The sequence below is a fragment of the Melitaea cinxia genome, chromosome 15 (assembly GCF_905220565.1).
Source record: "Melitaea cinxia chromosome 15, ilMelCinx1.1, whole genome shotgun sequence".
NCBI lineage: Eukaryota > Metazoa > Arthropoda > Insecta > Lepidoptera > Nymphalidae > Melitaea > Melitaea cinxia.
In genome coordinates this window covers 605030-621148 of record NC_059408.1, presented here as the reverse complement: position 1 = coordinate 621148, position 16119 = coordinate 605030, and the positions used below count along the sequence as shown (strand labels likewise).

The 16119-nt window shown below is 32.5% G+C and overlaps 1 protein-coding gene and 1 long non-coding RNA gene across 2 annotated transcripts; one reads left to right on the top strand and one right to left on the bottom strand.

The window, feature by feature from the left end:
- The first annotated feature begins 3985 nt into the window (after positions 1-3985).
- On the top strand, positions 3986-11816 carry LOC123660442. The gene is made up of 3 exons (XR_006744191.1): positions 3986-3995; positions 5859-5870; positions 10212-11816. It is a non-coding gene; the product is annotated as an uncharacterized LOC123660442 (long non-coding RNA).
- On the bottom strand, positions 6929-9613 carry LOC123660441 (protein charybde-like). The gene is made up of 3 exons (XM_045595523.1): positions 9265-9613; positions 8438-8783; positions 6929-8308 (listed from the first exon to the last, which is right to left on the bottom strand). Exons 1-3 carry the CDS (start codon positions 9317-9319, stop codon positions 8224-8226), a joined length of 486 nt encoding a protein of 161 aa, XP_045451479.1. The 5' UTR covers positions 9320-9613; the 3' UTR covers positions 6929-8223.
- Positions 11817-16119: the final 4303 nt, after the last annotated feature.

The window sequence follows — 16119 nt, the reverse complement described above, 5'->3', positions numbered from 1 at the left end:
TGGTTTCGGTTGCGTGAAATGTAATCATTTTTCGAGTAATTGCTTTTTATTTTTGTCCGAATAAAATAGATTGATTCAAAAAAATAAAATAAAAATTATACTTTTTAATTCTTAAATATTACGTCATTTGCACGACTCCGAGGAGGCTGTGTTTTATTCTCACAAAATGAAAAATACGTGAAACGCTTACTTTTAAACCTCAATATTTTCATAACAATCCATTAATATCCTATAAATTACACACTTTTACTTTAACAGAATACAAATTTTATACAGAACACACATCTAACTATATCTTCTTTTATGGGTATAGATGTCTAAAAATTAAAAACACGTCACGGCAGGTGTCAGTAATAATTTCACTTACAAGTATAAAAATATACATGTACACAGTGTTACTTTTACTTCGATTGTATAGATAAACAGCTCACGCTAATATAGCCTTTATGTATATGGTAGAAGGTAAATACTCCTCTGCTGTAATTAGTCTAATTAATTGATTGTGCATATCAAGTTGTTATAGATAAGGTATTTTGTTTGTTAGTTTTGAAATGGGTGTGGTCGTGATGAAGCGATCGTAGCGAGAGTTCTGTCTATTTACTCGACTTCGACACCACAAAGAAGGGGTCCGATGCATTTTTAACCGACTTCCAAAAAAGGAGGGGGTTCTCAATTCGACTGTATTTTTTTTTTATGTATGTTATCGCTGTTCATATTTTTGTCAATTATTTAATTTAACCAATACACTTAGATATTCTTAAGTAAAATAATTATTCATTGGGCAATTATAGTTTGATCAGTTGCATATCATAGTTTTTGTTACGTAACTTCCAATTTTATAGTGATGTTGGGATATTGTAGCCCATTTCCTATTCTGAATCTAATCATGATTCAAAATGTATTGCATCGATCAACAATTATTACAATCATAATATAATCAATTAACAAAACCTAGGTAGGTTAGCTTATAATATATAACGTTTTATCTTGCTGTGTGACAACAATGAATAAGTTTTAAGTAAGCCAAGATACTTCTAGGTCGGTGCTATGTTTAGATCAGTTAAATATTTACCAAAAACAATAATTAATATAAAAATAATTATCACAATAACGATGGTTTGTTTTACACTAGAATTTAGTACGTAGAACAATGTTTTGTTTGTCGTAAATATTAACTTGCGTGACGAAATATCGTACGATAGTTTCGCTCTGGCGACGATAGATGGCGTTAGTTGTTGCAACGGTTGATTACGCGTCACTTGCATAGCTACAAAGCAAAACTGCACATAAAGTGATAAAGCAATACTTTCCAGCTCATATATTTTAAAGTGGAGCTAAAACCGCTAAAAATTAAACTTATCGAGTGTAGGTTGGATTTTTTTTTATATTTCTCATTGATGTTTGTAGGTAGTTTGACATTAAACTTTGATAAAACAATTTTTTGAATTTTGTTTAAAATTGATATTTTTCATTGTCGAACCCTTGTTTAAACTTGCATTGGATTCAAGTTCCAAATTCAATTGAGTCAATTGTGCACTACAATTAGTGATATTTATAAAAAAAAATTTTGAAAGTATTTTACTTATACATTGTAATTATTAAAAATGATTACTATTTAACAGTTATTAAGTATTCACCTGTCATTTATTTTATTTTTATTACACACTTTTGTTACTTTATAATTTCAATTATTTTTGTTTTCCTCTCATTAATTGTAAAAGAGGGGTGTGTCGCAACCTGTTCGAACGTCGCTATCAGCTTGCGGTTAAGTATGAATGGCTAGTCTTAAAGTTTGTGGTCGTTATAAGGTCGTATGACGCTGGCATTTGTTCTAGAAATGACTGATTATTGAGAAAACTGTAATGTGTAATAACTTTGTGATAAATAAATAGGCAATCGCTCTGGTGTGTAGGTGCTTTAAAACATCGATGGTGTGCGGGATGATTTAGAATGCAATCCTATGATAAGGTTTTGGTAAAAAAATAAATTACATAAATTACAAAAAAATCTGTAAAACCTCTGTATTCATTAATTATTTATATGTTAATAGGTGAAGCAAAAACTTTGTACCCCTTTTTACGATAACTGCGTGGATGGAGGGAGGAGTATGAAATTTCGCATACTTACTGACTACTGTTTGTATATAAAAGGAGTGCCCTACCTGAATATAACATTCAAATCGCTCCCCTATGGAAAAATTCCCACAAACCTCATAAAAACATTGACAAACACAGACCGAATTCTCATACCGAGTTACGAGAGGCTATGAGATCTAACATTATTTTATATTGTAAACAATACATAGTTAATTAGAATTATATCTTTCTATAAATTAAATATTTAGTAAATATTTATTATTAGGCACAATAGATAATAGACTATAAACGTCAGTCGCAAGCGATTTAATTAGTAGAATACCGGAGCTGTCAAAAACAGCCATTGTGAAGCCGAAATTACAAAACTGTTCAACTAAAGTCAGTCCGCAGAGATCCTTAACTGCTTGTTTACTAAGCACTTCTATGAAGAAGTCTTGTTGGAGCTTTGTATTATTGTAATAAGTCGTTAGTTGTTAAGCTTAGTTTAACTTATTTTATTGGTATGTAAACAAGTGATTATTATACTGTTTTGTTTTAGTTCTTAAATTTTTTTTTCTATCAGTATAACTAGGTCGGCAAACAAGCGTACGGCTCACCTGATGGCAAGCGATTACCGAAGCTTATAGACGCCTGCAACACTACAAGCATCGCAAGCACGTTGCCGACCCTACTCCTTATCCGTCAAGGAGCTCTGGTCACCTTACTCCACCCACACCACATGAAAACAAGACTGTTTGAAAGCAGTATAATTCAGCTGTGATCTTCTGTAAGGTAAAGGTACTTCACCAGTTGGCTTCCTCCAGATTTTGAGCAGGACAGTGCAGTGACAGCCCTGCTGTGTCCTAGCTTAGTCATGATTTTACTTTTAAGTGCGTTAAGTAAAAGTTGTTTTTTTTAATAGCCTGTTGGCGCAGTTTTCAGTGACTGGTTTCTGCTCCAAGAGTTTTTGGCTAAGTTAAAACTAATTTATATTTGACTGTCTTGCAGACTAACATGAAAATTCAATTTTTAAGAGTGAAATATGCTTACATAATGAACTCCATACTATATAGCTGCTTCATATTAGTATTTAATTGCTTTTGTATAAAAACTACATCAAATAATAAATAAAATAAAATGTACGTAATATTACATAACGTCTACAAAATATAACTAAATTACTAAATAATTGTGGGTTGTAATAATTATTTCTTTTATATACGAGTATAATAATAATATTAAATTATAAAGGTAAATAATAATTAAGTTTTTTTTGTTAGTAGTCTATAAAATACTTTTAAAATAATGTAATAAGAAAATGAATGTATATCTATTAATTTATTTTCGGTTAATTCGTGACGTCAAAGTTTTTTAGTGAAATCAAAACTGTCATATCCATTCCTTTAAATTTCGTTTTTTCCTGTCCTTATTAAATCCTTGATATTAATCGTACTCTTTTTTCATTATATTTTGACAATCAGATTTTAAGAAACCTTGTCGTAGATAATAATATATATTCTCTACGTCATTTTTTTAAACTTACAATAAATTAGCGTATGTATTTTGTATGTAGTATATGTTTTTATGTATACACATATAACTGGAAACTATTGTAAATAAAAACGCACGCCGTATAGTAAGTAACAAATATTTTATATAGTACAAAATGGCATAGGTCATAAGAGCCGTGGATGTTGTTAATATATTTTAAAAAAAGTGGATACTTATATCATTCGATCATATGATACTTTGATATAATATTTCAATATAGCATCTTTCGTTCATTTATATTTTTATGTTCATTCACAATCAAGGTCATAAATAACAAATAAAAAATATTTTTAACCTGTAATTTATTTTTATCTATCTATATAAAGTGTCAGAACATAATTCATTCAACATTATTACTTTGTTATAAATGTATACTTACTGACAAAAAAAAAAAAAATTTTCACTCTTATTTATTGTTATACCTATTTTCATTCTTGAAGGCTAATCGCGCCTAATGAGCATGAAGATTCTTAAATTAGTAGCCTTATTAAAAATATTTTTTATTATCTATATTTTTAATAAAAAACATTTTGATTGTCTTAGTTTCGAAATAGTGACGTCCATTACATCGATATAATTATTGCATGCGTTAGAAGTAGGCTCTTAATTAATTTTAAATTGTTTTCTTATGAAATTTTATTTCGCACTCTCACATCGAAGACTTTTAAATCAACACTATTTTATGTGTCCTTATGTCACATTAAAAAAAAAAAGATAATACAGCTGACGAAAATAAGTACAACGACGTATTTAGTAACAAATTCATTTTTAGGTACAAAATATTTATAGAATTTTTACATAAAACGAGTCTTATCTTATTTACATAATATAGTACTCGCATTGGAGTATAGCGTTTGTTCTAAGAAATGATAAATGTTCGCCTTCATTAAATAATATATCTTTTTTAATTCATAATACCTGCTTAATAATAATTTAAGTGAGGTAGGACACAGCAGGAAATATCCTGCTCAAAATCTGGAGCAGCAGGAAGTACCTCGACCTTACAGAAGATCACAGCTTAATAATACTGCTTTAATATAATTAATAATAATACTATTTTATTATCGCATTTTATAATTAATTTAAGTAAATAGAGTCGTATACTATACAAAAATACTTGCCGTTTTTAACAACTTGCAAATCGTCAGTGTGCGCTAACTGTTATCTCATTGTATTTATCTGCGTGTAATCACGATAGCAATCATCATCTCGTTCGAATCGCTGCGGTTAGAAAGTGAAGTATCCCTTGCCTCAAATTGCCTATTGTGTAAGGGCTGAACGCTGTGACCTACTGAATTTAATTTAATTTGCCTATCGTAGGCGAAAGGGCTTTTAAATATATCTATAATAGAATTGTAGCAAGGTTGTATTTGTACATTTTTTTTTTTATAATCTTATCTCCGTTTGTTTATATGTTCGTTCTTTTGTAAGTGAATGGTTATTAGTTTTTAATGCAATCTGTTATGGCTTGCACGTTTCAATGGGGTCAAATATTGGAGTAGACATAGATTAATATCTGGTACTACTTCTAATTAGTAGATAGGATATTTTTATCACGCTCATTACGGAGTAGAGAAAATTCAAATCAAGAATTTCGTGAAGTTAGTTTAGTTAGTTAGTTCCCCTAGTTTTTTATGTTCTTATTTGTATATGTAACGAAGAAACGGTATGGCTTTAGATTAAGAACCGTCGAATTATCCAAGCTCAAAATTTGACCGTTTATCAGCATCATTTCGTTACAAAAAAAAAATAACCCTAACCTATCTAACGACCAAATTAGACTGTTTATCGACATAATTTGGTTACAAAAAAATAAATGATGGGATGAGACAATGGATGGAATGATGGAAGTGAAAGTTGGGTATGGCAGAAAAAACATGAAAGCAGAATAAATGCAGTTGAGATGAGAACGTTAAGAAGTATGATAGGAGTTAAACTGAGTGACAGGATAAGAAATAGTGAGATAAGGAAACGTTGTGGTCTGAAAGAAGATGTAGTGACAAAAATTGAGAAAGGTATGCATGTATATCAGATGGTTTGGTCATGTCGAGAGAATGAGTGAAGAACGATTGACGAAAAAAGTGTATATGGCGAGTGTAGATGGAAGGGCTGGAAGGGGTACACCTAGGCGGACGTTCCGAGACCAAATAAGGGACGTCTTGAAAAAAGGCCAGGTCAAGAGTACCCTAAACCGAAGAGCATGTATGAAGGGAATAATGAAAGTGGACGAAGCAAAAGAAGTATGTAAGGATCGTAGCAAGTGGAAAGAAGTGGTCTCTGCCTACCCCTACGGGAAAGAGGCGTGATTATATGTATGTATGTATGTTTGTAAAAAATAAATAAATAGCCCTAACCTATCTAACTTAAAAATGCGGTTCTTAATCTAAAGCCTAGCCGAAGAAACATGACGTAGATTTGTATTAGTAAAAACATATTTTAATTAAAGTAGCCTACATAGGTATATTATATATATATATCTAATTTAGAATCAAAGAACAAGTGTCATTGAAGGAAGTTGAGTTTGTTGAATTAATGTAGACATTCAGTCGACTTAGCACTAAAACTTTCGGAATTAGGATCTCGAGCGTGATTCCTGTTCGTTATGTATAAGAGAAAGTTTCGAGGGTATCGGCGACCCTCGCTAAAATAGCGCTGGGCGCCGGGAATTGATTAAATTTCACCGTTAAACATATTTCATCACAACAGATATGGGCCGAAATTAAATTATTTTAATATATGTAACTAACATAAGATTTATTGGAGTCATAAACCAACACGTAAATATTTTAATCAGTGTGTGATATGGTTCAGAAGATTCTTCTAACTGTTGATAACTTGTCTTTGTTCGTGGAATAGTTAGAGGTAAAATGACGCTTCTGCTTCTGGGAGTTGTCAACCTTTTTTATTGCCAGAATAGTTAGAGGTGTTTTATTTTATAAAATTCCATATGTAGCATCATTGTCAGTTGCGATTATGCTTTATCATTGAATGAAAAAGAATAATTGTCATATGGAAATGGCGTCAGACTTTTGACTCGATATAGAGATATTTTAACAAGGATGGGCACTCTCGGCCGAAGATCGAACCGGTTGTGAGTGGGCGCCGTATTGGTGGCGACACAACTGGTCACGCCAGTTCCATTAAATCTATAGTTTCCATACTCGAGATTGTTTTTATCTAACTTGATTTTATGTTAATACATGGAATTTTTTATAAATATTTTTCTTCGCTCAATAAGCGACTGCGCTATTTAAATAATAAACGGGTTTAGTGTCGGGTACGGGATAATAAACAAAAACAAGTTTTTCCATTATTGAAACTATGTATTTTTTAATAATTTCTACATCCTCTTTTTACTGTCTATGAAATAAATATCAATTATTAAACAATTGATACATTTATTATTATTGTTAGTATTGTATATGTCGACATTTCAAGAAGTAATTTATTATAGCATTTTAAAATCTTTTTTTAATGATGAAAGTGAATCTAGTACTATGATATTGTGCGTTTTAGAACACTGGACCCTACAAACATTTAGATTTCGTTTAAAAACTGTTTCTATTGATATACATTTATATTATACACTGGATGAAGAAATGCATCCGACATCTTTTCGATGATATCTCGTCAACTAAGGTACCGTTAGTACAAAATTTCTCTCATCTCCCACTGGACTATAGAAAACAATCTTACAAAAAGTACGATCTTTATATTAACTTAAATAACTTAATACTTGTTATAACTATAATAATATAACCTGAGATCTTTGCAGTGTATTCAAGCGCAGAAACCGCGCCTCACTCATATTGCTGGCTATGATACAACTCTCAACATTATAACTGCATGCGTGCTCGCTTACATCATCAATAAAGTATATTACTCTCATCTCATTTAAATTTTATACATTACAAAAGTAGTATCACAAACAAATGTACGAACTAGTACAATTACAAAAAAACGTACACATATCTGATCCCATCCGAGATCGCCTCTAATAAATACGATTACGATACATGTAATAATATACGAACTCTACACAACTTCAGAATAGAATCGATTTTTGAAACAATATGTAATACAATAACACTAATCGATCAGAGTATCATTTATCACACGCGCGGCGGCGACTGAGATCATGGGGCGCACCGAGCCGCCGCGCCACACACGCGTCCGACAACCACACACCACACATCCGACATAGAATACGAACAATGATAACACGGCGGGGCGCGCGGAGGAGCGCCATGGTGGGCGCGGGGTCGCCGGTGAGATCCGCGCCCGTCCGCGCGCCGCCGCACGCGCCCGGCCGCGCCCGCGGACCGCGACGTCGATAGAACATCGACACTTTGCCGACAAAGCGCATTTCACATCACTATCGCTAGGTCCGGGGACGCGGCCGACCGCTCGACTAATGCGCTGCCTGCGCGCTTACTCTACTACTATACATTACATATCACGCTGTGCTTTTTTTTTCATCTTATTAAAAATATAATTAATATACATATAATAATATTGATATTTGTTAAAATAACGATACGTAGATATCGAGGAGGGCAATCAGTCGGCTCGCTCGCATCACGCGCTATCACACGGCTCACTCGGCCTGGCTCCGGAACAGTTTTTTCTTTTCTATCGTGAATTGGGGGCTGATAATGATGGTGCCGCCTCTCGTTAGGTTTCTGTAAAGAAATGGCTCGTTAATAACGCATATAATCACACTTAGCTTTTCTATTAACAAAGACTTAGGAATAGAAGTTATATATTGAAGAATAAGAATGAACTAATTTATTAAAGTTAAGTAAACTCACTTTAAGAATTGCGGCAGCAGGCTGGTCCAATTCGTCGCATCGTGTTCCAGATGCAGATGTATTTCGTGCGTGGTGAGCGTATTGGGATCTATCTTGAAAGCGGCCAGGCGGCGACCCGCGACGTCAACTATAACCGCCGCGCCTCGGGACCCGCAGGGCTCCCCCTCGGCCAGGGCCAGAGTTTGCCTCGAGGCCCTAGAGAGAAGTTCAGCTGGTACTAGAACTTCGGCCGTCGCTAGCTCGCTGGCTCCCTTAGCGGCCCTAAGTTCCCTCTCGAGTCTCTGAGCCAGCGCCGCTTCCGTCGGCACCGGCATCGGCGCTTCCCGCCATGTCGGCCCATTCCATGCTATAATGAAAAAGAGAAAATTGTTATTAATATGTTACAAAGCGCTGAAATTTATGAATCAAATTTATGGTTTTTTATTGGTATAAAATCGCAGACAATGTTTTTAAAGTTGACGATTGCATTAAAAGAAAGCCTAAAAGATTAAATAAGAATGCCAGAATTTAATCTCAAAATCATTAGAGGATGAAGGAACGCATCAACTAACAGCTGTTGCGTCAGCTGACCGTGACGTTTACGCCTCGGCCTCTTTGCCGGCCGGTTAACAAAGCTCTTCTTACGTTTCACAGTAAGAGCGTGCTGTTTCTTAGCAGTGTGGATAGTTAAATATTCAGTTTGTTAAATAATCGAATAATCTGCGAAATGTTTCGTCAGCCGTTAGCCGTCGGTGCGCGCGCCGCATAGCAACACAGCTGATGGCCGGTTAGAAAGTCGACGGGTTCCCTCACCGCTCACCGACTCACAGAATAGAAAGTAGACTCACCTTTTTCACTACTGAATCCGACGTTAAACTGATTCGTAACCGGTAGGATTTCCATGTTTTCCAAATTTTTACTTATATTGTACACTTTGTATTACGAAAAAAATTAAAGCGTTCCGTTTCGGAACTTATAAAAACTAGAAAAATATCACAAGTCTCTTTTGTACTGCGTATTCGCACTGAACAACCGGCTTCACGACCGGCGACTAGTTATCGTGAAGAGATCGATTGAAAGTTGAAAGCGTCCGTGGCTAACACGACTGCATCAGATCTGATCTCGTAACCTTAGGGCTTCGTCTCTCGCCCTTGGCTCACTGTTTGACCCACCCGACCCTGTCGCTCTGTATGACGGACTGCCGATGCCGGGAAGTGTTCGCGGTATATATAGAAGGCCGAGGGCGGGGCAGAGGGGGGTCTCTCCGCGGGCGAGCGCGGGGGCACCGCACGCCAGTCACGATCGTCGGCGGCCTGCGTTGCACGTCTCTGCGCCGCTCTATACCGGCTTCCGATAGCGAGCCGGCCGGCTTCTTTGTTACAGTTCCACCGGTGGAACAAAAGTTCGATAACATTCGAAAATCGTAATGAGTGTCAAACAAAACATTATGAATTGTCCGCGCGTGATATCAAAACGTTATTTATAAGAAAATTGTGTTTCGTAAAAGTTCGTTAGTCTGTAAGAATTATAATGTATTTTAGTTTTAAGTAATTAAGTCTGTGTCTTTGTTTAATTTTATCTATGTTTAAGAAATCATTGTAAGATAAACGTACTAGCCTAAAAAGATTAAGATAAGTTTGATATCGTAACACATGTTATTGTAGAGATAAGCAAAATGTACTGGCGACAGACTGGCTAGCCGAGTACTGACGTGTATAAAAAAATATTGTTATAAAAAAATCGTTAGTGTATTTAAATGGTAATTTTATGAATTATAGTGTAAAACGTATATAAGTAAAAACTTTCAATTTCGCGTTAGGTAGTCTAAAATTTAGTAACTAAAACTAATTAAAAAGGAAACGAATATTTCCGTCGAGTATCAAGTTAGCAACAGCGATTGTTTCAAAATGTTCGATAAAACAATAGCTTTTGTTTTAGTACTTCGTCAACGGGCTTGGGAAATATCGTACCTAGCAACTGATGTGAGGCAGATAAAAGACTAGTATAAAAAGCGTATAAAACAAGCACTTAATGCACAAGTATTCTTATTGTACTTCCTTCCGTTATTGCATCAGCCTTCTAGAACTTTCTACAATTTCTTTATGGACTTTCTTGTGCCTGTTTAGTATATTATTTTTAAAGGTTTTAATGTAATATTTCAGTGTATTTGTTTTTATTTATTAATTATAGCGGAAACAGTAAGTTTTTGTTTTTTTTATACTGTCAAATTTTACATTGACAGCATTAAATATCATATAAAATAATAATAATCATATTAAAATCTACTTATAAACAACAAAGTTTAATGTTAGATTTTTTTTTATGTTTGAAGATATGAAATTTAGATTAAACTTTTTATCTATAAAATGAATATAAAAACAGATAAGTAGCTAACTTACGAAAAAAAAAAAAACATTATTGATTGCAGACAACGAACAATCTTATTGTTTAAAATAATCTCAGATAGCTATCATCACTTGCGTAATTGAAGTAACGATCAGTCTAAGGTACTGTGAATAAAAAAGATAAAACTCGTACAAAACAAAAAGAAAGTCGAGTTACCAAGCGCTGCCGGCCGGCGTATTGGCCTTGAATTGTGACTCATTACGATCACTAATATCGTGAGTTCGTGACCAGAAAAAATTGAACACCGCTAAATCGAACTGAATAAATATCCCTTATCAATTTCTGACCAATTTCGAGTCTTAAAAAAAAATCTTGCAGTACCGATAAGATATGTCGATATTTTACAAAATCAGATCTTTCGATGTTTTCCAAATACTTAATAAAACTACAGTACCATTCAGTAATTATTAATTTGACATAAATATTTTTTTTCTTGTCCACACCAATTACGTATTTTTTAAATATCTAGTCGATTGAAAAACGCAATTACTATCAAGACTAGTTTCTCGAAGTATAAAAGTTATAACCAGTTTGACTAGTAACTTCGATCCCGCAAGTGCAATCGTGTCCAGACATGTTTCCGAACTTGTCATCAAATACCGTAATGACGCGATATTTCTACGAGAATCGGTAAGTTAATAAAGAACTCTATGAGACGAAATTTATTTTTACAGATGTCATACATAGCCTATGGGGCTGTGATTAAAAAGATAAAAATATACTTTGAATTAATATGTGAGTAGTCAGATAGGTAATTAACGCCCTTAAAAGTCTTCATTATTGTTCGAAATTAATTGAAATATTGTAGAAGACCGATAAAATTAATGATAGAAATACAATCGAACTTAAAAATTCGATAATCTGTTCATTTTGACTAAAGTCACTTCAGAATAATTTTTTATTCGCGTACAGTTTGGTGATTGTATGAAAAACTACATTGTGATTTACTTACAAAAAAACAAGTTTACTGTTGCAATAAAAGACGTCACTCAAATATCGATTGTTATTTCTTTAAAATACCTAGATGTAAGTCTGACTTCAACTAAACTTTATTATATTATCTGCGTGAAGTTAAGAAACCCAAAATGTTAAGAAAGAAAAAAAAAAAACAAGTGTTTAACTTTTAAACCACAATAGAGCTGTTATCGTGCGCAAGGTATGAAACATCAAAATTTAAGGCGCTACCCCGACCAAATAACCTTGAGCATTCGTTCCCTCTTTGCCGAACCCCACCTCTACAATACTTCGTAAAACACTACTAGCGCTATTTGGTAAACAACTTACGAATACGCGTAAAAAATATAGATCATGGAGTCCGTAGACATGGCATTCATTAAAAAAAATTTTTTTTTAAAGAAAGAAAGAAATGTTAATTGGTGAGTAAATTAAATTGGTAATGAATTCAGTGACAACACCTACGTTAATAAATAAATAAATAAATAAATAAATAAATAAATAAATATATATATATATATATATATATATATATATATGTGTACTACAAATATATTTTACTTAATATTAATATAATATATAATATATTTGCTGTGTACAATAAAAAGTAAATTAATTTTATTTAATTGGTGCATAAATAATTTTGGTAATGAATTCAGTCACTACACTTACGTTCATAATGAATACTTACAACTTTTATTCTAATACTAGCGACTCGCCCCGGCGTCGCACGGGTGCAATGCTGATACTAAATATAAAATATATATAGATGAAAAGATACTAATATATAGAAAATATATTGTATTACATTATAATGTATATATTATATATTAGTACATTATTATATTACCGTTGCGTAGGTTTAAAGATCTTAGCATACAGACTGCGGAAAGCGACTTTGTTTTATACTATGTAGTGAAGTATAAGTATTCATGATACTCGTTTGGTGTTGACTTTTTGGATTGAAGGCGAGTTATCTATAATAATAATAATAATAATATACTTTATTGCACATGTAAATAAAGAACAAAATTTACATAATAAGCAATTATAGTAATAAATTGTTCAACCAGGCGATCTTATTGCTAATAATTGTATTTGCTCGCAAACGAAAATTCAATTACATCAACAAGTAATACAACGTAGATCGACGAAAAAATAGTCAAGTAACTACGCGTTATCAAAGATTACTCAAAAAGTAGTTATTAGATCTCGATAAAATTTAAATATGAGGATATTAAATGTCATGATAAACATCAGCTTTCAATTAAATAAAAAATTATCAAAATCGGTACACCCAGTAAAAAGTTATGCGGATTTTCGAGAGTTTCCCTCGATTTATCTGGGATCCCTTCATCAAATCCTGGTTTCCTTATCATGGTACAAAACTAGGGATATCTCCTTTTCAACAAAAAAAGAATAATCAAAATCAGTACATCCAGTAGAAAGTTATGCGTTATAGTATAACGTAGGTCGACGAAAAAAGCGTCAAGTAAAAACGCATTATTAGATCTAACTCGAAAAGTAGTTGTTAGATCTCAAATAAATTTAAATGGGACCAAATGACACACACCACTTTTCGACTAAATTTTTTTTTGTCGAAATCGGTCCACCCAGTTAAAAGTTCTGATGTCCACATACATAAAAAATACAGTCGAATTGAGAACCTCCTCCTTTTTTGGAAGTCGGTTAAAACAAAATACAATCGAATTGGGAATCTCCTCCTTTTTTGGAAGTCGGTTAAAAAGCAATCTATCTTTATTATTCAGACAGTGTAAGTAGAAAAATATTTTATTTTTAACAAACAACTTTTTTTTTAATTTAAAACAAAGTAAATTTTATTTTATAAACTTCAACAATAAATGCTAACAAGATGCTAATAAATTTATTATTGTTAATTGATATTGTGTATTGAGCGTGCGCTAGCCGACACGGTGACAAACAACACAAGCTTCTCCCTCCAAACCTTGCGGCAGACTGAATTCCGATACCCTGTGCTTGAGTTACAGTAGTGAATACGCCCAGATTTTAGAAAAAAATCTATAAAAATTCAAATTTGGGTCTTTTGAAAAAAAAAATTCTTACGTATTGTTCAGTATTAAATTGTCAATCCATTGGTGTCGGTTGCAAAATAAAATAATGTTTACTTTACGAGGAGATGCATATTATCAATCACTATTTCTCATTTCTGTGGTATCGTTGTAAGGAGATTATTTAACATCTATTCCTTCAAAAAAAAAAAAAAAAATCTACCATTGTATAATTAAAATTATGCAGAATTTAACTGTGTTTTTATTAGTTTGATTCTTCTTTCCATTAACAAGTAGATAGCTCCAAAAAAGTGCACAAAAAACGGTTAGCGCGGCGTTTTGGTCAGGGAGGCGCCTTAATAAGCTAACTCCATTATGCATTAGATTGCCTCATACCCTGCTATTTACCTATTTATTCATCTATGATACCCGGCCATGTAACAAACGTTTGAACAAGTGCACGAGCGATAAAACAACAAAATCGTGTAGTTGTTCGTTTGTTTGAAATGTTACCAACTCAGCTACCATTTTCACTCGGTCGTATTTTCGACTCATTTGTATGGCCAATATTTGTCGTAATCAGTATTCAAGCGTCGTTAACTTTGTGCCAAGTTTAGGCAACCGCTCATTAGCAATTTTAAACTTGCTTTGTTTTGTTGAGTCTTGTAGCTGTTATAGCGACACGTGTGCTATTGTATTATATTATATATGCTATTGTTACATACATTTTTTATATGAGTAGTTTTTATAAACGTATTCTTTGACCTTGTTTTGAGATTAAAATAGACTAAGGTTATAATCAAGATATGAGAATCATTTTGGTAGAATTTAAAAATCTTTTTTGTCTTAAGAATTATATTTTATCTCTTATAAAACTTTGTTGTACTGTTGTGTCAATAAAAAAAGGATAAATAAATGAATTCGTTTACAAGATAATTCTGTTTTTTATTTAACACAATTCCGTTAACGAAAGAATGGTTATGAAATACCTATTTATAGGTTTTGTGGTCTTATTTAATTATCACGATTAAGGTTATCGGTTTTATTATACTAAAATATAACGTACGCTTACAAAAATAAAAAAATAAAGGAGACCACACAATTACATTTTAATGGATGATAAAAAGACATTTTAAATAAACTGTTATTATGACTAGTGACTTCAATTGTTTTTTTTTTTCTATAATCAAGTTCTTTGTTTAAATTGATAACGTCATTTTTAAAATAAATTTTCGTTTAACGTTGTATATGTCAACGAATCATATTTTTAAAAGAACAATAAGAAATTTTATTTCATATGAATCACAAAGTTTACGAAAATATATTGTAGATACAAGTGTACTTTATATAAATATAAATATCTAATAACCATTCACACATAGTCGTCTGATCCTATGATAAGCAACTTAATGCTTGTTACAAGTAACAGCCGGCTGATATAGCTAAATTTTTTTTTTTTGATAAATATACATGGAAATAACACACAATATATAAATACAAATATTACACCCAGACACAGTCGGGAATCGAACCCACAACCTGCGGAGCAGAAAGTAGGGCACTGCAAACACTATAAAATGACCTTAGCGTTTTATTTTCAATTTTAGAAGGCCCTTGTCATACAATTTTATGAACTACATCGATGTTACTATCAAGATGATATTAATTTTATTAAAAAAGATTATTTATATCAAAAACTAGCTGCCCGGACAGACTTCGTTCTGTCAAAAGTTAATAGATTTTTATTTATATAGATTTTTTTTAGTATTAAAACCTTCCGTGAACCTTAAGGAACATAATAAATAATAAATTAGCCGAATTCGTCGAGCCACACGAGTTATGCGCTTAGCAACATTAATTTTTCTTTACATAGATTAAAAACAACATATTTGGTATGAAATGCTTTTTATGAGCGCTAGAACTTTATTTTCTAGTAAACGTTTTTTCAGTAAACTGTAAATTCGCAGTTAGTAACAAGAAATACATCATAGTAAAAATAGTGACGCCTATACTTTTATTATAGTTATAAATGGTATGTATATAATGATAAATTAATGAAAGAAAGACGATTACAGGTAACGGATATATCAATGTGATTTATAACGATTGAAATATAAAAAAAAGAAAACAATTTACAAAGATGTAAATAAATTAACACAAAGAAATTTTTATTATTTTTATTTTAATAAATTTGATTCTATTTTAATTAAGCTCGATCCTTATCTTCAATACGAGAATTTGCCCAAGTAAGTTCATTTTATAGGTTCTTTTTAACCGACTTCCAAAAAAGGAGGAGGTTATCAATTCGACTAT

What these genes read in the sequence shown, in the direction of transcription:
- LOC123660441 (XM_045595523.1), bottom strand. Translation starts at nt 9,319, where the DNA reads ATGGAAATCCTACCGGTTACGAATCAGTTTAACGTCGGATTCAGTAGT. An exon ending in CGGATTCAGTAGTGAAAAAG is followed by an intron (nt 8,784 to 9,264) that starts GTGAGTCTACTT and finishes TTTTCATTATAG; the next exon opens with CATGGAATGGGCCGACATGG. An exon ending in CTGCTGCCGCAATTCTTAAA is followed by an intron (nt 8,309 to 8,437) that starts GTGAGTTTACTT and finishes ATTTCTTTACAG; the next exon opens with AAACCTAACGAGAGGCGGCA.